General features: G+C 39.2%; 2 protein-coding genes across 5 annotated transcripts in view; one reads left to right on the top strand and one right to left on the bottom strand.

Annotated features, from left to right (window-relative positions):
- The window catches only part of immp2l (inner mitochondrial membrane peptidase subunit 2), a 68,240-nt gene that overhangs the window by 4,021 nt on the left and 40,747 nt on the right, over positions 1-23,472 (bottom strand). The window lies entirely within an intron of this gene.
- lrrn3a (leucine rich repeat neuronal 3a) lies at positions 1,728-10,961 on the top strand. The gene is made up of 2 exons (XM_079450710.1): positions 1,728-1,996; positions 8,114-10,961. The coding sequence occupies exon 2, from the start codon at positions 8,466-8,468 to the stop codon at positions 10,539-10,541; it is 2,076 nt and encodes a 691-aa protein (XP_079306836.1). The 5' UTR covers positions 1,728-1,996; positions 8,114-8,465; the 3' UTR covers positions 10,542-10,961.

The raw sequence follows: 23,472 nt of genomic DNA, 5'->3' as shown, positions 1-23,472 counted from the left end.
CTTCGTTGAAATTGCCTAGTTACTTCAGATTGGTTTTTGACAGTTTGAACACCACGTCTTCAAATCCAGGTGCTTTGAAGAAAACAAATCTGTTCATCTGGCAATCTCAAACTGTTTTGATAGATCTTGTGAAATTTTGAGATTTATGTCTATATATCACAAGCAAACTATAAAGAAAAACTATTATCAGTTATGTTGTACTGCATTTACTTTTTGACATTACATTCAGCTTTCAGGCAAAACCTTACATTGCATGAAAGCAAGACTGCAAAAATCAACCCACCCCTCTAAAAAAAAACAAGAATTCACACCATTGGCTGACCCATTTACATTTATTCATTTTGTAATTTAGCAGATGCTTCTATCAAAAGTGACAATTTTATAAAAAAAACTGTCAAAAAGCCAGATTCTTTACATTACATGTCCTTTCCTTAAAGCCATCTCTGCATGTTCAATTGGGTTAGATAAAAGTAATTTTACCGAAGGGAAAAGAAGACACCTCATCTTTAAAGCTACAGACGGCAGCGTGGCCTCCATCTGTCAAAGTCCACACAGTTCCACTGCTGACGTGCAGCCTGAGTTGTGTTCTTCAATACTTCCTTAGGCCTGAATATTGTTGCTGTTTATCTCAAGTGTTACATATGGCAGGACGGGAGTACGTATTTAGATTTAAGCAGAGGTCTGCAGTGAAGAGCTGTTTATGCGAAAGCCCGGTTTGGAGAGCTTGTTGTAAGACTTACTAACCTAAGGACTTCCAAAATTGATTAAATGTTGAAAAATGTTTGGGCCAAACTGGAATAACGCACAGAAATGAGAAAATTATGCAGAGCTCATGCTAAAGACTCTAAAAAATGCTGGGTTATTTTTAACCCATGCTCGGGTCGAAAACCCAACTGCTTGGTAAAAGATGCTTTACTCGCCCTCATGCCATTGTAAACCTGTTTGACTTTCTTTCTTCTGCAGAACACAAAAGAAGATATTTTCAAGAATGTTGAAACCACATTGACCCCCATTGACTTCCCTTATACGGGCAGAAAAACACAGAGACATTTCTCAAAATATAATCTTTTGTGTTGTGCAGGAGAATGAAAATCATACAGGTTTGGAATGACACGGGGGTAAGCAAATAAAGCAAGAATTTTCAATTTTGGGAGAACTGTCCCGTCAAATTAACCCGAACCAACCCAACTAGGGTTAATTTACCCAACAGTATATCGACCCAACAGTTAGGTATGTCAATTTCTTTGGACCCAACCATGAGTTTAAAAACAACCCAGCATTTTGTGTTGTAAAAATATATATAATTTTATATACAAATTTTGATAAAATGTCAAGAATTCGGTAGTTTGCAACCCCAAAATACTAGTTGTGAGGCAGCTTTAGCTCCAGACTTCAATATTCTTGAAAACGTCTTTATCAGAGGCCTTTGAGACCAAGCACAGAAAACTACAAATAGAGATTAAGGCAACAAGGCAAAGATAGAGAGCGAGGGAGAGATAGCGAGAGGTGTATGTGTGTTGGCTGGGGGGGCACAGTGTGGGAGGATGTAAATAAAGAAAGGAGATGCTAAAAGGAGGAGGGGCTTAACAATCTCCCGCCCTTCAACCTCAAAACCAAACGAGCGATCGCTCGACTGACAGCACCCCTCAGCCAATCAGCTTGCGCAGAACGCACAAATGACGGGCAGCGTTTTGCCTGTCCCCAGGGAGACTGGGTGGAGTGTGTGCGCAGAAGCATGTGTGTATCATTAGGAGCACATCGCAGACTAGAATACACACCTCTCGCCTGCTCACAGCACATTCAGCATCTTTACCAGTACAGGGTGTTAGAGCTGCATGGAAAGAGAGAAACGTGTCAGTATAACACTGTTCATTCTTAAATAAGGTAAAAATACATTCGGATCGAAAAGTAGATCAAACTGGAGCTTGAATCCCGCCTGCCATCGAGAGGATAGGAATACATTATATTTATCAAACAAGGAGGACCTTTCTTTCCGGTAAGCATGGCTTTTTTGCTCTTAAATGACTCATGGGCTTTTGTGCAATGGGGTATTTTAAGAGCGCGGCAATGCAGAGGTCTTTAAGCCGAACATGTGTGTTTCCTGAAAAACATTTTTAAGTAAGAGAGGATAAGAGCTGCTTGAAGATGTACACTTTATTCTTGGTTTCAATCTTTTTGCTTATAATTTTATTTTACGGGGATATAAAAGGCTGCAAGCGAGTGAAAGAGGAATGCTGTAATCTTGTGCAGAGACAGAGAGACTCTACAGGTATTACGGGAGAAATGATAACCAAATTCAATCATTTGATCAATGGAAATAGTTTTTATTAGCTTCTTAGGATTTTAGAGGTACATATATTTGGGACTAATACATCAAAAGCTGTAAAAGAAAGTTTTTCATCACAGCAAAAGACAGAGATTTTTTTTAATGGACTGTCTTAATAAAGATTTATGTTTATAGGATTTAACTCATTAAACAATCTGACAGTGCAACAATATCTTTGTGAATCAAAATAAAAGATATCTACTTCATCTTATTCTAATTTAGACATACAACATAACTATATTATTATTGCACATTAACATTATATAATTATATATAAACATTATTTATAGGACTCAACTGAATGCTTTGTAAACTCGGTCACCGTTAAAATGAGTCCTCTGGCCCTGTAGCTGCGTTTTGTACGATTGGTCCGGCTGTCGTTTAATGGTCTACAAAATCCTGCTGTATCACTGTGCGTTACAATGTGTGTTAAGCTCTACAATAAATCTTTCAGACTGCTCATAAAACACACACACACATACATACATCACACGCACACACGTTATCCTATAGATCGAAGTGCACGTCAATTTAACAGGGCAGCGAGACCTGGTGACTGACCCTGCAGTGCAAAACATAAACAAAATAAATGCATCTTATGCAACAAATGTAATAAAACCTCGGCCATGCCCGAAGGCCAAATGACTGAATGCTATTTAGTAGCAAAAAAAAACAGTTTGATAAGTGATCTTATGTAAGATCTTAGATCTATTTGATAAGGACACAGTTTAGGGTAGATGTGTTATGTCGTTTTGATTTTTGGCTAAGGCTTTAATCCAAAAAGGTGTGTTTTCTGGGAACAGAACCCACAACCTTTGTGCTTCTAACCTACATCTCTACCGACTGATCTACAAATCAAATCAAAGGTGAAAGTAAAGTGGCACCACAATAAATGCATATACGCCAAACATGAATCTAGTTAGATAGCGTTTTATACGCCATGTATTCACTAAAGAAACTCAATTCTGCAATTATTTGATATGTTAGAAATGCAATTATGTGGATAAACAAGGTGTGGATGCCAGTGAAGAGAAGTGTTTACTCTCTCAGACTAAGAGAGCGAGGGAAATCAATGGAGACAATAAGAGCAAAAATGCTAACACATCTCGAGACAGGTCTGAAGAATATGCGACACAAATAGCTGATATATCTATAGGGATTCTGTCAGCAGTATTGAAGCATAATTAATTGCTGTCGTGCTGTGTGCTCGCCTGGCAGAGCAGCGCAGGTGAGTTCTGTTGGACTATATAACACACACAATGTGCTGCCGTGTGTCAGCGTAGTATCCAGCTAATTATACGGCACACCGGGGCGTTTGAAGAGACACTGTGTAGCGCGATAGGAGACAATGCTGATATATTACAGAGAGGCGGATCCCATACACTCATACTGAGCTTATGACGGAAAAAATGAATATCTTATTTTTATTACATTTATTATTACAATAGAATACAGTTATGTGTATACTAGAACAGCGTAGAATAGAATAATGGAGTAGGACAAAACAATAAGTAAAGTACTTTTTTTAAGTAAAAAAAAATTGTAACCACCCGACCGCGGTGTCCAACAACAGTATATGAGCTGACGGGTGTCACACAACTTCACATTTAGTACACTTAGAAATCCGTTTGTATCAAAGTAAGAAAAGCTGTTACTCTGTCATCAGACGGGGGCAAACCCCTCTATAAAAGGTCAGAGAGTCCGAGCTCATTTTTCTTGAAATATTTATGGTAAGCCTCCTTCAGAGCAAAGCGCTCTTGAAAATAACACGCACGTTTCCATCAACTCATCTTATGCAACAAACGCTACAAAATGTGGCCCCACTGTGCCATGTTTTATTCACAAGCCGGAGAGAGGAGAAATCTCGTCGTAACTCCTCTGAGGTTTTCGCTGCACTCATAGCAAAGATTGTGCGGGGGGGGGCGGGGGGATGGGGGTCTGGGGGGGCATAAATTGAAGGTGCCCTGTCAAATTATGAAGTCCTGACGCTGACTGTGAAGCATTATGTTCTCTGGTTTTGTGTTTGGGGAGCAGGTCCGAGGACGCACAGGTTTCGTTTCATACCGCGCGGCCAAAAACTAAAGCTTGATGGAAAATATGTGCCGTGGGCAGAGACGCCTGACGTCAAATAGTGAAGTTAATGGATTACATTTTTAACCCCTGACAGATTGCTTTCAATTGTCTTGGTTACACAAGCACACTGGTAGACACTGACAACAAGTGGTCAGTGGATGTTGATGTGGTCAACAATGCAGACGTATAAACAAAAAACAATTTTTGCCAACGGCATAGGAGAAGTGAAACTCTGACTTTACAGTGTAAAAAATCCCAACAACCAGACATTTTCTGGCAGCTGCATCACCAGAAAAATATCGTAAAATAACACCTAAATCATGTTTTATCTAGTAAATTTTTGTTAATTTGACGTTTTCTTTACCGAATTTGTGGAAAACAGTAATACTGTAAAATAAAAAATCTGTAAAAATAGCAATAAAAATACTTAAAATGACAGTTTTTACATTGTAGGTATAGGGATTCCCGAATCTATATTGTTCCATTAAACGAAGTATCAATTACAATTCAAGCCCCATTTATTACCGTAAATAAACATCTTTTGTTTTGTTTTTAATCACTTATTCCACCTAATATATCAAAGTGTAAATATGTAGCACCAAAATATTAGTTCCACTATTTTTATTCATAAATCACGACTTATCACTGAAAGTGTCAAAACAAAGCTTCTAACATACAAACTGTGCAGACATAGCAAGGTATGTTGAGCATATAGGTCTCTAGAATAACGTACATGTTTACTTATGATAAATATGAGGCTCGAGAAGCACTCTGCATAATTAAACACAGCGCCACATCAGTCTACTGCATTTAAAACATGTACGGAGAGAGATGGACCCCACCACTCGAAACCCTATTTCACATAATGAATTGAGCACAACACTCGCAAACCACTCCAAGGGCTCTCACGGTTAAAAAGGCCACATACGAACAAATCAAACAAGCGCGTATGGGCATCTTCAGAGTTGAGCGTATCAGAAAATGGATGTAAATCGACAGCGAGGGGTGTGTGTGTCACACTACTTGATCACACTAACATTCAACACAGTCTACTCGTCATAGCAACGAGAGTTTGTTCATCACATGTTTTCTACCCATAATGGCAGTTTGTGTCCCATCTGACCAATCGTGCTTGTGAGGCGCAGCCACATTCTCATAGATCAGACTAGTAATCGGCTTCTGAAATAAGTGTACAACCTCATCATTTCTAGCGAGTCATTGAGATGAATGGCGATCTTTGCGCAATCCTGGCAATAAGCGGCTACAGGACCAAACAGATGGCTAGGCGAGGAAAAGGAGAGCGAGGGGAAGAAAAAAAAATTGCTCACACCTGCTTGTGTTGACTCGCTGCCATAGTCGGACTAACATAAGCACACTGTCCTAAAGGGGGTCTTTGCGAACTTGCTCCTATAGTGATACTGACAGCTTCATCTAGAACAGCCGGGAGGCTTTGTGCTTTCTTTCGCCAAGGTTATGAATCAATCATAATTTCAATATGTGGTACGATTTAGTAAATGTACTAAGATGTGCTATAATAGCCAGATATTTATATTCATAACAGAGCTGTCGATCACTTAAACATTTCCATTAAATTAGTTAAGCTGCATGACATGGCAATTAATCGCAGCATTTGTTGGGATTCAAATGAAGAATTTAAAGGGATAGTTCACCTAAAAAGCTAAACTCTGTCATTATTTAGTCATCCTCTTATTGTTCAAAACCTGTGTGTGAAACACAAAAGACGATATTTTGAGAAATGTCTCGGTGGTTTGGTGTCCATACAACGGATGTCAATGGGGGCCAATGTTGTTTGGCTACCAAGGTTTTTTCGTGTTCTGCACAAGAAAGAAAGTCAGACAGGTTTGGAATGACATAAATGATGAAATAACTTTCATTTTTGGGTGAACTATGCCTTTAAATACATTACAACTGGTCCATACTCCACAACATGTACAGTACATCAAATTGGTACCCCTTATTTTACCAACCCCAATCTAAAAATCACAAAGTTTTTCTTCGTTTTCCTCTGGTGGATCAAGAGTTCGGAATGGCGGATTAACCTTCAATCACTATATAAAGGTTAAACAGCATCTTCCTTGCAGAGGGATAACAACATTTACATTTATTCATTTTGGCAGACGCTTTTATCCAAAGCGACTTACAAGTAGTTTTTTATTTTACAGTGGCACATTACTGCAGAGCAATCAGGGGTAAGGTGCCTTGCTCAATGGCACTTCAGTCATGACCTGCTGGCAATGCCCAACACAAGCCCAACACTCTAACCCCCAGGCCACAGCTGACCCACAATAACAACTGCTCATGCCACTGCAACTGCACGAGCAAACACATCAAACACAAAAACACACTCGCTGCATAACACACTAGAACAGAACTTTACTCAACCGTACAAAAGGTAGGAAACAGAGACCGAGTTCACAGGCACATTTTAAAATGTCTTAATTAATTTACTGTGCCCAGTGGCAGCTGCCACCGTGAGACAAAATGCAGCAGTTATCGCAAAGCCCTTTGGGAGCGCACTTCATTGTGGAATAATTGCCCCTCTGTGTATTCGGCGAGCTTTAATGTCTATTTAGAAGACAATAAAAACCAATGTTAGCAATGCTTCTAGTATGCTCGGGTTACACGGTCGAAAGCACACATTAAAATGCTATGCGTGACAAAAAGTACAATGTTATTGTGCAGGTTACAAAAGATTTAAGTGACTGGCTGCTTGGTTGTTAATAAAGCATTAGTTCACAGTTAGAATACGACTTATGACTGCACTTTAATGAGACATAATTGCATATTAATGCTCAATAAATTGCTATCTAAAGCTAAATAGCAGTGCTTACCAAACTGTGGGCCGTGGACCCCAGTGGTATTGTGGGCAAGCGTGACTTAAGTTAAATTACAATTTTTAAGGATTTAATAATAAATGTAGTTAATTCTATTGTAACAAGATTTGTGGACAGACAATGTAGCTTTTGTTACATGCATTGATGTAATTTTTAAATAGCTTGCATTGTTATAAATACAAATACAATATAAAGAATCATTTTACTTTTGACAGAATGTGAATAGCAAAAATTGGCCCACATGAACAAAATATTGTACTTTACTGTGGTATTTACTATAATATTCTGTAGTGTTAACTATAGTAAATTCACAAACTTCAGCATACTTTTATATTTAGTATAGTAATGTTCCAAGCAATATAGTATCTACAATTTTTAACACAATGTACTATAGTAAATTCTATTTACTATTTTATTCTATAGTATTTTCATGTAAGAGTGTTTTTAATGCATCGATTTTGTACGACCAAGAAAAAAATGGACGGGGGCTTGAAGCTTTTGGTATGTTTTGGGGGGCTTTACCCCTTCTGAGGTATGGGACAACAGCTTCATTCACTCCTGTCATAACATGCAGAGTCAGAACTACAGCGATCCCTGTGAATCTTTGTAACACCTAACTGCCTACATTGCGACATTGGAGATTTTAATGTTTTACAAAAGCTGTCCCTATGGCGACATGTCATGTGGAAAGGGTGAATTCAAACCAGCAATAACGTATTATTTGATGGCACAAAAAGCAATACCACCTTCACTCATTTGGTCTAAATATATCTTCGCGTTTCTAAACGCCAAATGGGTCTTCCTGCGGGTAATGTAACACCGTATTCATTATCTCGCTTCTGTCTGTTATTTTCCGCAGATGGGAAGCGACGAGTGTGACTGATTGAACATAATGACGACGGCAGACAAGCGGTCCAACCCCCACAGGAATCTAAGTTTGCCCTGCAAATTTCCACTTTTCCTGGTCCCATTCCCCTGAGGATACGCTGACCTTCACATATGCAGCCTGCATGACATCTCCAAACTGGGAAAACTGAAAGGTTGCTACTCTCCGCCAAGGACGACAACAAGCTAAGCCGCTGCTTTGGGGGACTCGAAATCAGCAGAAAAACACCCTGTTGTCAAAACAAATGCTTTCGTGTTTGTGAATTTAATGCCTGTAACACCAGACCCCATAAGGACCAATTACTAGCAAAGAGAGCAGGACCAAGATGAAAGATTTGCTGTTTGCAGTTTGTTTGCTAGCGGGACTTGTGCTGACTAACTCAGTTCAGTCCTCTGAGTGGAAGGTTGTGTGTCTCAAACTGTGTAAATGTGAAGTCCGACCCTGGTTCTCTCCTTCATCCATGTATAACGAGGCACCGACTGTGGATTGTAATGATCTAGGACTTGAGTCCCTGCCAGCGAGGTTACCCATAGATACACAAGTACTCCTAGCGCAGGCTAATGACATTGCAAAAATGTATAGTCCCCTGAATTATCTGGTCAACCTTACTGAAGTAGACCTATCTCGAAACAATATATCCTCCCTAAGCAATATTAAATTAGGTCACCTTCCACAACTTCTGTCTTTACATCTAGAGGAGAACTGGCTAAGCAGCCTTGACGAAAGTTGTTTTGCACACTTTCCAAATCTACAGGAGCTCTACGTTAACCATAACCTTCTCTCTTTGATCAGCGCTGATGCTTTTCAAGGGCTAAACAAGCTCCTGAGGCTTCATCTTAATTCAAACCAGCTGAGGGCCATAAGAAAAGAGTGGTTCCGTGGTCTTTCCCAGCTAGAAATCTTGATGATAGGAGAGAATCCAATTGCCAGAATACAAGACTTGAATTTCAAGCCCCTTATCAATCTCCGCAGTCTCGTTTTAACCAGAATGAACCTCACGGAAATCCCTGCCAGTGCTCTGGTTGGTCTTGATAAGCTTGAGAGCATATCGATTTACGACAACATGTTCCCAAAAGTACCTCAAGCTGCTCTTAGACAAGTGCGGAACCTCAAGTTCCTGGATCTTAACAAGAATCCCATAGAGAGGGTCCAGAGGGGTGACTTTGCGGACATGATCCACCTAAAAGAACTCGGCATCAACAGCATGCCAGATTTAGTTTCAATTGACAGCTTCGCCGTACACAACCTGCCAGAACTGACCAAGATCGAAGCAACAAACAACCCCCGGCTTTCCTACATCCACCCAAATGCATTCTCTAAACTTCCTAGGCTCGAGTCATTGATGCTCAATAGCAATGCACTTAGGACACTTCACCGCATCACGGTCGAGTCCCTGCCTAATCTGCAGGAAGTAAGCATGCACTCCAACCCCATTTACTGTGACTGCGTCATCCGCTGGATCAATATGAACAAGACCAAGGTCCGTTTCATGGAACCTGATGCACTCTTTTGTGCAGGGCCCTCAGAGTTTGAAGGTCGTCTAGTCAGACACGTACACTTCCGTGAAATGGCGGATATCTGCCTACCACTAATATCACCGGAAAGCTTGTCCGATCGGGTCAACGTGGACAGCGGGAATTCAGTATCCATGCACTGCAGGGCACTGGGGGACCCCGAACCTGAAATCTACTGGGTCACACCTTCGAGTGAAAAGATCTCACCCCAAACGGTCTCTAACAAATACAACTTACACCCTGAGGGCACGTTTGACATTTATGACATCACAGAAAACGATGCTGGGGAGTACACCTGCGTGGCTCACAATCTCATCGGCTCAGACATACGATCAGTCTCAGTGGTGGTAAACGGATACTATCCAGCGCCGACAAACGAGTCTCTACACCTACAAGAGAACGGGACCGAGCCACGTTCTATAAAGATTTCATGGGTTCCACCGAAGGGCAGCCTTGTGTCTAATATCAAGTGGTCAACTGCATCGAAACGTCCCACCTTGCAGCTCACAGCCCAAGTGTCGTCACGTGTTGCCACGTTCAACCTCACACAGTTAAATCAATTGACGCAGTACACGGTGTGTGTGGAAATTACAGACCTCCGAAGCAGACATTTGAAAAACTGTGTGAACATTAGCACGACGGAGGAGCCGGTTTCAGCACAAGATACAGACGGTGGAATTGATGTGATTGTCAGCATTACAGCGCTACTTCTGATAGTGTCTGCAGTGACCTGTTCGTTCATCTACATTCTGCGGAGGAGTAATCACCTTTACAGCAAATTAAACCATCAGCAGCCCGAGCTACCAACTTCACAAATAAAACCAATTTGGGGGTCAAGGGCTAAAGCCATTGAATCAGAAACAGACTTGATGAAAACCCCTATTTGAATGATGCAAGTTTCAGACGTGATGGAAACTGAATTGGGACAGAATATCTTTATCTGATACAGACTGGATCATTATGAACCAGAATCAGCGTGCTTTGTGGTTAAGACTTTCCTGTTAGATCTGAAACTGATTACCAAAAAGCCACTAATTGTTTAAATGTCACACTACACAGGGGAATATAAAGAGAACCAATATATCGCGCAGGATCAAATAACAGCACATGAAAGGTCGTGCCTGACTGTTTACACGGAGCGCAAAGCCTAACCGGCAGAGTCTTTTTATTGTGGGATTAAAGCAACACTATTTGTGCAGTGTGATTGGGTAAATAAACAATGTCAAGTTTATGATGGACTACGCTTTGTAGAATAGGTTATAACAGTACACGTGTACAACAATTTGTGATAAAATACATTTATACTTAAAATGACAACTTGTTTAATGGCGTCTGTTTGACTCTCTTCACTTTCAGTATTTGCTGTTGAGACTCACCATCCAAATCAACACTTGACTAGTGTAAAACATACACTCACACAAATACATGACAGGAGGTTAATCTGTAATCTGAAAGACAATTATTACATTAAAAATATTAGAACGAAACACAATACAGTCTCAGAAATGTAATTATATTTCTGGTACCAGATTTGACTGTAGAAATATCCAAGGAAGTAGACAGGGCAGACCGGGGTTGAGTTGTCATACATTTGACAGTTATTTCTGAAAAGTTTCTGTATAGGCTCATACTTTGTAGTGTGCTACAGAAAAACGACTGAACATTGGGACTGTTATTGCATCATGAAAAACCAAACGTTTTCAGTTTTTGATGCCATTTCAGAACTACTACTTTCCCAAGCATATTCATCAACCATGAGCAATATATTTCACTACCAATGGTGTCATATAAAGCTCACTGAGATAAAATGAACATTATACAGAAACTGTTTTGAAATCAAATGCAATTTTCTAGGTCACCAATATGACTTGAGAAATGGGTGGTACTTCACATTTCATGTGTAAACCCTTTCTTGCACATATAACCATCCTCTTTTAAACATGAAACCACATATATGCTAGATATTGCCTTCAAACTGTCTGAAAAGCATCACTGATAAATGGGAGGTCAAATATGGGTGGTGAAATGAGTGGGCGTGGTTTTGTGGGTGAGGGCGGGGCTTGGGGAAAATCACAAAACTCATTGACTAAGTCACATTATCTTCTCTTTCATTAAAAATCCAATAGGAATTCCAATGTTAAACTCCCACAGGTGATGAATCGCTGTCACAGAGCGAATGATGCAGGGGATTTATCAGACTTGCATGGCCATATATCACAAGGGCTTTTAGAGTTGGGTCATTTGTCACCTACACAGGAGCTAAATTATGCATCATTATAGCAGTAGGTAGCAAACAGTTCGGCAGCATTGTGCTGCATTTGGCCTCTCATTCTCACCGTGAACCCGCTGAGAAAGGGCGACCATTATGGGCAAAGCAACTTCAATGGTCATTTATAAGACTTCACTTTGATTGCAAGTGTGAGACGGGAAGAGGCTCAAAAATAGAGTAAGGAAGACACCTCCACTAAAGGTCTTACCCACATTTTTGTGAAAATATTAAACGGATAGGTCAACCAAAAATGACAATTCTTTCCTCATTCTTTTCATTCCAAACCCGTGTGATTTCTGTTTTCTTTAGAATGCTAAAGAAGATATTTTAAAGAATTTCGATAACCAAACAACACTGGCCCATATTGACTTCCAATGTATGAACACAAAACCATTCAGACATTTCTCAAAATATCTTCTTTTGAAGAAAGAGTCATTTAAAGGTTTTAGACAACATGAGAATGAATAAATGATCACAGAATGCTTCCCTTTAAATATGTGTCAATACCATAACAGACTGCAGATGCAATATATAGTAAACAACAAATATAAAGAAAATAGTAATTTAATCCTCAATAAAACATTACCGTGTTTATGAAGTTCACTATTTATAACAACATGAGGATCATTTTGAAGTAAACTTATGCTTCAAAAACAAATCTGACACGAAATAGATCCATCAACCTGCCAACAGAAATGGGCCAATATCAAGATAAGAGAAGGACATCACACACCAGCGTTTCCCCATCAAGAAAATCAATTCACTCTTCATTAACTTTGGACCAAATAACACGGCAATTAATATCAGGTATGACACCCTGTGTGTGTGTGTACAGGAAGACAAATGGCCTCTTAATGAAGTGATCTGCTGAGCAACCAAGGAAATGAGTAAATGTAACGTTTCTTCACGAACATTAGCTCCATTCATCTTGATTATGTCCACTTATCACATTGTTCGTGTCATTCCTCATATTCTTCGAACAACTCTCCTCTTACGGTCACGCTGTTGAAAATAACATCATTAACTCTTGACAATCATTAATCACTAATACTGTGGACTTCCTGTCTATGACATCAATGTCAAGCTTCTGTATGGTTCCTGCATCATCACATCACAAGGCTTTTGTTCACATGGTAAGTAGCGTAACACTTAAATTTACATTAAGGCATTCAGCAGACGGACTTCAAAAGGCAACTTACATGAGTGAGAAAAACAATGTGATTCATCACAAGGAGGAAACAATAAAAGAAGTGCTACTCCAAGTTAAGAGGTTTCAACAATAGAGCATTTAACGTTTGTCTAATATAAGGAATATGTCAGAATGTACTTAAAAAAGATGTGAAGTTGTGACTGTGGCTCTTGGCAGGGTCGGAAACCCTGTGCTTAACGCTCAGCTTTGATGGCACATTTTGTAATGAATAATTTACCTGCTTCTAATGACCCTGTAAGCCGGCCCGTTCAAGCAGCGCCATCGTTCTGAGTGAGGTGATTATAGCAGTGAGCCAATGTGAGAAGCTAAGATTAGAAAAAAATCACACGGTTCAGGCCGAGGTTAGCGAGAGCCTGACTGCTATTGTATCAGTTTTTAGGCATTGGTGCTAAATTGGTGCATTTCAAAGCTGGCTTAATTTCAGCTTTGTTCAGTGATGATTGAACTTCACGGGCAAATCACTTTGTTTTTAAGTTCAAATAACACTGAACTTTAAATGAACGCGCAATGCTTTCTATGGCATAGGTGCGATTGCACGCCAATTTGTGCACGAATAGTCTGTCAGTAATATAAAATAGTAAAGTTAGAAATAAACACTGAATTTTCGACAAAGCCTTGTGTGTGTATTTTATAAAAGCAGTCCGAATTTGCGTTATGTACGAGTGAGCGTTGTTTACGTAATCTCTAAGTATCATCCATCAAAGACCAAAGCTTGACAGCCGGAGGTCTTATCGTGATAAATGAAATCAATCTACGGCGAACTATCAATAACTTTCTCATTTCCGATCGCCCGCCGTCCAATTTATTGCTTACATCTACTATGTCATTGCATATAGAGCGACACGTTTCATACGCATATTGTATGCAGGTGTGACCAATCTGCATTCAAATTCATTTCAGTCACATCGAAGACATATACCGCAAAAACCTCAAATTCGTCTTATTCACCATTCAGCGCTAAATGTGTCCTGCTCTTGTGCAAACATGCCTCTCGTGAATAAAATGTGTTGTTTTCTTCAACCGTGCACAGAACCAGCCTTCAAAATGGATTATTGTGGCGTGCAAATTGCGTTCAGCATTAGTTTTGTTTGCATATTTGTGCCTTTACCTGATTTGCATAATTCATTTCCGGCTTCAGGTGCTAACAATGCGGACGGCACATGCTAATAAATCACCCTATCAGCAAGCGTAGTTCATGCTTAGTGAATTCTCTTCTAAGGGGACCTTGATAGCTATAGGCAAGGGTCGATGTGATAAGTCTCAAGTCATTAACATGTCAGCGTATGTCAATAAGAAATCAAGAGCGATTAACAGTGATTAGCAGTGTCAGGAGAAACATTTCAATATCCGTACCTTGATGTACAGTATAATAAAGGAAGAGATTTCGAACACTGTGGGACTTCTATGGAACGACAATCCATGCTATTTCCAGTCAATTCTGTTCCAAGGATAAGCATTATGATTTGTTTTTTACAACATTCTTGGAAAAACAACAAAACAAGTATAATATTTATAAAGCATATAACCATTTTAATAACTGATGGCACTTTAAGGGTCTGAAAACTACAGCATTTCAACAAGAAGACTGAACAAACAATGGTTGATGGACATGGTCTAAATAATTCATGAATTCACTTTCTACGTTTCTGAACATATTTAGACCAACCCAAAACACATTTTTTCTTATAAAGTCAAGCCTCGAACCTTGATTTAAGCATTTTACGTGAAAACAAACCTTTAAGGTTACAGAATTTGTTAAAACGTTAAAGGTCCAGTGTGTCGTTTTTTGGAGGATCTATTGACTGTAATGCAATATAATAAACATAACTATGTCTTCAGAGGTGTAGAAAACCAAGGTCAACTTAATAAAGCGACTTTATAGTTATTATAGAGACCTCTTTATGCCCCTCTTTATATAATAACACTATACATCACTGCACTTCCCAAAAATGTGTGCTCATATTTCATTGGTTTAATATACGTACAGATCTATTTTAAAAGGAAACGCTGTATGGTATCATTTGGATGGACTGGACTGTCATTTGGATGAGGATTCGTGAAAACACCAGTCTTTAATGGCATGGATGAGGGACTGTTGTGGCTGTCCTTGTATTGCCCGATGAAAAAGAGTAATGACTGCATGTTGCAACTACTAACAAAATCGACTAAAAAATACAACAACACAGGAGAAGTGTGAGAAATTCAGCTGAGACTCACCATGACAGATATGCCCGAATAAATCTGTCTGGCTCTGTCCGGATGAACACTTGCATTACTAGTGCAGAAGAATAAAGTCTCTATGAGCCTGTCTTGGGATGTGTACATTTGCTCGGTTATAAAAATGACACCATGTATGGCACATGGACAGCTGCGGGAAAAACAATAATTTAATCATTTCACAAAGATGTATTGTGGCCATTCCAGTCCAGTGTCAGTTGAATTTCAACAAAACCAAACCTCAGGAGTGACAAAAGACACATGAAAACTGTGATAAAAATCCATTATTATAATTTAACATCTTAACACCTGTACAAATTTAACAGGTTTTTTTTGCTTAAAAGTGAATCTGATCTTGTTTTCTTAGCATTATTTGAGGTCTGAAAAAATCTGAACATCTCTTCTGTTATTTCGACCCGTTTCAGTTTTCAAATACCACTTCGACTACTATCCACTAGATATCACTTTTCTTTTTACAAAGGGTGGATGTTACAACAGGGTGCGTATCATTCATTCATTGCTTAATAAACATGGCGGATAGGGGTGTGTCGTCGAATTTAACATCAGATTAATTGGATTAAATGTAAAATAACCTGTTCAGTTTCAATATACCCAAGTGTGTTTAAAATTGAATATACAGGTTTTTGGCTCTTCATCTCATTTCTAACTTCGCCAATGTAACGTGATATTTATTCATGTTTTTTTTTAAATATCTGTAGGATTTGTATTAAATCAGTCATTGACTCGAATCAAGAATCGAATCGAGAGCTTGTGAATCGGAATCGAATCAGAACATCAGAATCGATACCAAGCCCTAACACATTTGAACAAAATGTCCTCGTTCTCAAATCATACAGAGATAAAACGGATCATTAGATTTTGCCATCAAAGTAAAAAGTGGACATGCCAAAAACTAGTAGTACATAAATCAAACGAAAGCAAAGGTAACTGTATTATATACTGGCCTTTAGACTGAAGACTTAATGCAGCCTGATATATTTTGTCAGATCCTTCTCTGGTTCATTTTGCCATCAGGTCCCTACCAATCACCAAACACAGGCTCGGGACACTGTCAGGAGAGATTTACAGGATAACGTTTGGGTCTCTAGTCTCCATGGCATCTAAAATCACCTGGGACGAGGTTGTTCCCTGGGCTGTGCGGCTGAAGCCAGACGAAGAAAGCTACGAATGGAAACTCGGTCTTTATAACTCCACTAGGCTTAGACTGGACAAGTAACTGCAAACCCAAGTCTGTGAAGCTGAAGTTCACAAAAGAAAGTACACCGCACAGAACATGCAAGAGGTACATAAATGAGCTCGAGCCAACATCCTATCCGGCCATAAATATTACAATATGATTTGAGCAAATGAATTATTGATGAAAATATAAACGATGACTACAAGTGCAAAATGCTCTACCATTTTTCCTTCCGCAATCAATAGCTTTCGCGGTTTATGGTTAGTCGAGATGGTTTTGCTCGTAACAGTGTCACTGCGGGAAGCGGAACACATTACTGTCTTTAAAATGAGAAGCTTGGGAGCAAATTTGCAGAAGCATTAACATAATAGATCTACCGTTCACATTTCCATCAGTAAGTCCGTGGGGCATCATGGGATGGGGTGTCATTACCAAGACCCATTCGCCCATTCACAAAATAAGAGAGTTAAAGGTATTGACAATTAGACTTGCCAAGGTGACCTCTAATGTAATGAGTTGGTTTTTAGGTCTGTGCTTTTGTGATGGTACTGAGATATTAGAAATGATATAAATACACAGACATTACTAATTTACATGATTATGCATAATGTGCGAGGCAAGACTAGTACAAAGTAAACTGCACAACGGTCAAATTAACTTCGTGTTGACTTCATACAGTTTTCTAAATTAACAGACCTTTAAAAAAGTTAATGCTACAGGTATGCCACTTGTTTGCATTAATAGATGTTTCTGTAGCTCTCTATACTGTATGTCAGTCACAAAAAGCACTTATCTCCCAGCAAATAACACAAATTGTGGACAGAAATTATTGTATGCAGGTGTGAAAAAAAAATGATCTAAACTCCATGCACAGTAATGTTAAAACAAAAAACAGATGTGACAACTTTGCAAATGTATTCAAAATAAAAAATCGGAATAAGTACATTGCATAAGTATTCATACCTTCTTTGCTTGTTGATGTTTCAACTCTTCGAGTGGAGTTAACCGGTGGCAAATTCAATTTAGTAAGATTGATTTGGAGCTGCACATACCTCTCAATAAAATGTGCAACAGCTGAAAATGAATATCAAAGTATAAACCAAGACATGAGGTCAAAAGAACTGCCAGTAGAGCTCTCACAGATCTGGAGACTTGAAATCTGCTGTCTGTTAAGGTGCTTTAACCAACTATTGAGTTAAGGGTGTGCATACATATGCAATGTACTTTTAATAATCATGTAGCTTTTCATAAATTTACAAAGTTTTAAGTTGCAAATCAGTTTTTGTTTTGACATTATTGTGCATGGAGTGTAGATTAATGTACAAGATTAAGTAGGCACTGTATATTGTTAGTTTACAGTGGTTGCCTCATTGACTTCCATTGCGCATTAACGTCAACAGTCCTTTGTCTGTTTTTACAAACGGTGGCAAAAAAGTGTTCCAAAACTACTGTATGTCCAGAACTGTTCAACAAGTCCAAACTTCAAAGTATTGTTTTGCAGTTATGTGTCAACCAACAGCAAGGAAACCTTTGCACATCATTTATTAACCTCCATTAATGAAAAGGGCTTCATGAATAATTTGCTTACAAAAGCGTAATGCTTTTCTGTTGTACAAGAGAGGCTTATTATAATAACATTTGATTCTTTGTTGTCCCATTAACCTCTTGATTCTTTCGGTCAGGATGTGACTCACTTTCTCTCCATGGATTCAATAATTGGTTCATGCATTTTCAAAACAAAACTTAAAACCTTTGTAGGACTATGTGCAAAAAAGCTAACGTTCAGCCCTGATTTGACATATTAGGAAGCTGAATGTTAGCACAGCGCTGACTCAGAATCAGCTTAAAGGGATTGTTAAAAATTGCATCCTTTAGTATTTATAATTTTTTTATGTAATCATAAATATATTGTACAACAACATGTATGTATAAAAGTAAAATATAAATAAACAATCTCAACAAAATAAGGCTAAAATTACCAAACAAAGTTAGATTTATTCTGTACATTAAGCATTGAGAGTTGAATTCAGATATTAAACTGGATAATTGGTGAAAACACATTATGTTCTTTATGACTAAACTAACTAACTCTCTTTCGTTTGTAAACGAAACGTGCTTCACCTCTCCCCTCTACTACAACACGGAATCAGGTTGTTGTATCACTTAACTTGCACTTCTTTCATATTAGTGTATTTTATTCATAGCATACATTGTTAATTATCACTGTCGTTGCTAACTTATCCTGATATCTCAATAACCTCTCCTGGTTATTTACTTGAAAATCTTAAACCAAAACACTCAGCGCCGTTAGCATAGCACAAGCGTGCTAGCGGGCTTTCTGTTTACACTGCTAAATATCATCTCGCTTTCTAGCTGTCTTGTGTGCTAACGGTTTCTCTTTAAAGCGTATATACTAAGAATCACCGAGCAACCTTGGTAAGTTGGAATTACTCTTCAAACCCGGTGAGTTATGGCTTCTTCTCTTATTATTGTCACTTGCACCTCATGTCATATGTTTAGCTTAGCCTTCTCTGTCAGCGGCGAGGGTTTTACATGCGATAAATGCAGGGAAATAGCTAGGCTGACAGAGAAGATCTCAGAATTAGAGTCTCGCATCCAATCTTTATCTGAGGATAGTAAGAATGTAAGGAGCTTAGAAAACACTTTGGATGCGAGCAATACTAGCGCGCACAGTTCGGTTCCGGTTGAACAACCCCCGCAGCTGGGAAACTTTGTGACTGTGAGACGGTGTAGTCGCAGGTCAAAACATCACTCAAACGTTCCGACTACAGTCTCGAACAGGTTTGCCCCGCTTAGTGACGCACCGACTGAGAAACCTGCTGAAAGTGCCCTAGTTATTGGTGATTCTATTGTTCGGAACGTTAACATAGAGGCACCAGCCACCATAGTCAAATGTTTACCGGGAGCCAGAGCGCCTGACATCAAGTCAAATTTAAATGTGCTGGCTAAGGCTAATCGTAAATTCAGTAAGATTGTTATTCACGTCGGCACAAATGATGTTCGACTCCGTCAATCGGAGATCACTAGAGATAATATTAAAGAGGTGTGTGAGCTCGCAAGCACGATGTCAGAAACTGTAATATTCTCTGGCCCCCTCCCCACTTATCGTGGTGATGAGATACATAGCAGAGTATCATCACTAAATGGCTGGTTGTCTGAGTGGTGCCTGCAGAATGGTATTGTTTTTATAAATAACTGGAAGAGTTTTGAGGGCAGACCTGACCTGTTGAAAAGAGATGGTCTCCACCCCTCCTGGGCTGGAGCTTCTCTACTGTCTAGAAATATGGCACATAGTCTTAATGCTAAAACTTGACTCACTGGGGCCCAGGTCAGGGAGCAGACTGAATGGCTTAACCAACGGTCTGCTTGCCGTCTCACGTTGCAGAACACACATAATACACTACATGCGATAATACTTTCTCCCAAACATCATAAAATAGAGACTGTGTCTGTCCCCCGGATTAGTAAACATAAAATAAAGCGTAAACCTCTCAAAGGTAATTTAATTAACGTTAAACTAACTAAACATGAACATAATACAGATAATCAACTGTTACGACTCGGATTGCTAAATATTAGATCTCTCTCTAATAAAGCACTTTTTGTTAACGATATGATAACAGATCATAAAATAGACATGCTCTGTCTAACAGAAACATGGCTAAAGCCAGATGACTATATTGCGTTAAATGAGTCTGTCCCCCAAGATTACTATTATACACACGAGCCTCGCCTAAAAGGCAGAGGGGGGGGGGGGGGTGTTGCTGCACTTTACCGTAACTCTTTTAGCATTTCTCAGAAGTCTAATCCTAAATATAATTCTTTTGAAGTCATGGTACTTGATGCATCAATACCTAATATTAAGGACAAAACATCTTTAAAATTTATTCTGGCTATTGTATATAGGCCTCCAGGGCACCACACAGATTTTATTAAAGATTTTGGTGGGTTCTTATCAGAACTAGTACTGTCTGCAGACAGAGTCCTTGTTGCTGGTGACTTTAACATTCATGTAGATAATGATAACGATGCTTTAGGAATGGCTTTTAAAGACACTCTTAACTCCATGGGCGTTAGTCAACATGTGTCAGGACCTACTCACCTTCGTAATCATACTTTAGATTTAATTTTGTCTTACGGTATAAACGTGGTCGATGTTAAAATCCTTCAGCAGAGCGAAGACATCTCAGATCATTATCTGGTATCATGCTTGCTTCAATACCCAATGGTGGCAAATCAAACTCCAAGTTACAAATATTGTAGAACAATAACTTCGACTACAAAAGGTGCGTTTCTTGATAATTTGCCTGAATTGTCTCAAATCTCTAGCATGAGTAATAACGTTGAAGATCTTGACTTTACTATTGAAAATATTAATGCCACCTTCTCGGAAACGCTAGACATAGTTGCTCCCTTGCGCTTAAAGAAGATTAAAAATGACAGACCGACACCGTGGAAAAATGAACACACTCAGGCTCTAAAGAAAGCGGCACGAAAAATGGAGCGCAACTTTAAAAAGACTAAATTAGAGGTATTTCGTACTGCCTGGAAGGATAGTACAAAAAAATACAGGAAAGCCCTAAAAACGTCTCGATCCGCCTACATTTCATCACTAATAGAAGAAAACCAGCATAACCCTAGGTTTTTATTTGATACAGTGGCTAAATTAACCAAAAATAAATCGTCAGCGACTTCTGATGCTGTATACCCGCATAGCAGTGATGATTTTATGAACTATTTCACAAATAAAATCCAAGATATTCGAGAGAAAATTATAACTATGCAACCAGATGCGAAACCCGCTGAACAAACGACTTACTACAGCACCCCTAAGGAGAAATTACGTTTATTTTCTACTATAGATCACGATGAACTATCGAAAATCATTAGATCATCTAAATCGACTACATGCATGCTAGACCCTATACCTACAAATCTTCTGAAAGAGATGCTCCCAGAAATTATAGATCCTCTACTTAGCATTATTAACTCATCTCTGACATTAGGACATGTGCCTAAAGCATATAAGGTGGCTGTTATAAGGCCCCTTGTCAAAAAACCCCATCTGGACCCTGGAGAACTAGTTAACTATAGACCTATTTCGAATCTACCTTTCTTATCTAAAGTTCTGGAAAAAGTAGTCTCAACTCAAATATGTTCCTTCCTCCAAAGGAATGAGATTAATGAAGATTTCCAGTCTGGATTTAGAGCACATTACAGTACAGAGACTGCTCTGATTAGAGTTACAAATGATCTGTTTATGGCGTCCGACCGAGGTTGTATCTCCTTATTGGTGCTGCTAGATCTTAGTGCTGCATTCGACACCATTGACCACAGCATGCTCCTACATAGACTTGAAAATGATGTCGGTATTAAGGAAATAGCTTTGAAATGGCTTAGATCTTATTTATGCGACCGTTTCCAATATGTAAAAATAAACAATGAGGTATCACGCAAATCGCAAGTCCAGTACGGTGTACCACAGGGCTCAGTACTAGGGCCTATGCTCTTCGCATTATACATGTTACCCCTAGGAGATATAATAAAGCGACACGGAATAAGCTTTCACTGCTATGCTGATGATACGCAACTTTATATTTCCTCGAAGCCTCACGAAACACAGCAATTCCATCGAATAGTGGAATGCATTGTCGATATAAAAAAGTGGATGAGTAGCAATTTTTTATTACTGAACTCGGACAAAACTGAAGTGTTACTTATCGGACCGAAAACCGCCCTACGTAACAACCAAGAATACTGCTTAACTATTGACGGATGTTCCATAAAACCCTCATCTTCAGCTAAGAATCTTGGCTTTATATTCGATAGTACTCTGTCATTTGAGAACCAGGTCGCCAAAACCTGTAAGATTGCGTTTTTCCATCTTAAAAATATATCTAAATTACGTCATATGCTGTCATCATCAGATGCGGAGAAGCTTATACATGCCTTTATGACATCAAGACTAGATTACTGTAATGCACTATTAGGTGGTTGCCCTGCAGGCCTATTACAAAAACTCCAACTGGTCCAAAATGCGGCAGCTCGAGTTCTTACACGTACAAAAAAGTATGAGCATATTAGCCCGGTTCTGTCAACCTTGCACTGGTTACCTATAAAGCATCGCATAAATTTTAAAATCTTGCTTATTACCTATAAAGCCTTGCATGGTTTAGCTCCTCACTACTTGAGAGAACTTCTTACGTATTATAGTCCATCACGTCCACTACGCTCTCAGGCGTCAGGTCAGTTGGTAATACCTAGAATTTCAAAATCAAGTGCAGGCGGCAGATCCTTTTCCTATCTAGCGCCTAAACTTTGGAACAGTCTTCCCTGCAATGTCCGGGAGGCGGACACACTCTGTCAGTTTAAATCTAGACTAAAGACGCATCTTTTTAATCTTGCATACACTAGATTATCATAATATATGTATTTCAAAGATCTAGGCTGCACTAGTTAGATCAACCGGAACCAGGGACACTTCCAATAACAACTGATGCATTTGTTGCATCAAAGAGTGCAGAACAGTACTCTACTCTCAGCCAGTCTTGTCTCATTGTTCCAAGGTTTCAAGAGCGGAGCGGACGCAGTCCATTCCCAGACCTGACAAATGCTGGACGAAGGAAGTGACGTCCCTACAAAACTTCAGCCACTATTAGATTATTAATGATAATTTTAAATCTAATTTTTTTTTTATTTTCGCCTTGTTGTGCAAGCACTGTTGAGCTTGTGCAGAGGCTGCAGTTTTTGCCAGAGGGGAACTGGAATCCCCTGGTTAGGCCTGGTTTCCCTCCGAGGTTTTTTTTCTCCTCCAATGGAGTTTTGGGTTCCTCGCCACCGTTTGCATACTGTTTTGCACTGTTTTGCCTGGCCGGGGGGGCTGCTAGAATTTGATAGTCTTAT

The sequence above is a fragment of the Barbatula barbatula genome (genome assembly GCF_947034865.1).
Source record: "Barbatula barbatula genome assembly, chromosome: 25".
NCBI classification, from domain to species: Eukaryota; Metazoa; Chordata; class Actinopteri; order Cypriniformes; family Nemacheilidae; genus Barbatula; species Barbatula barbatula.
This window is presented reverse-complemented; position numbering and strand designations above follow the sequence as displayed.

Excerpts from the sequence above, each read along its gene's own strand:
- lrrn3a (XM_079450710.1), top strand. The coding sequence starts at position 8,466 with ATGAAAGATTTGCTGTTTGCAGTTTGTTTGCTAGCGGGACTTGTGCTG.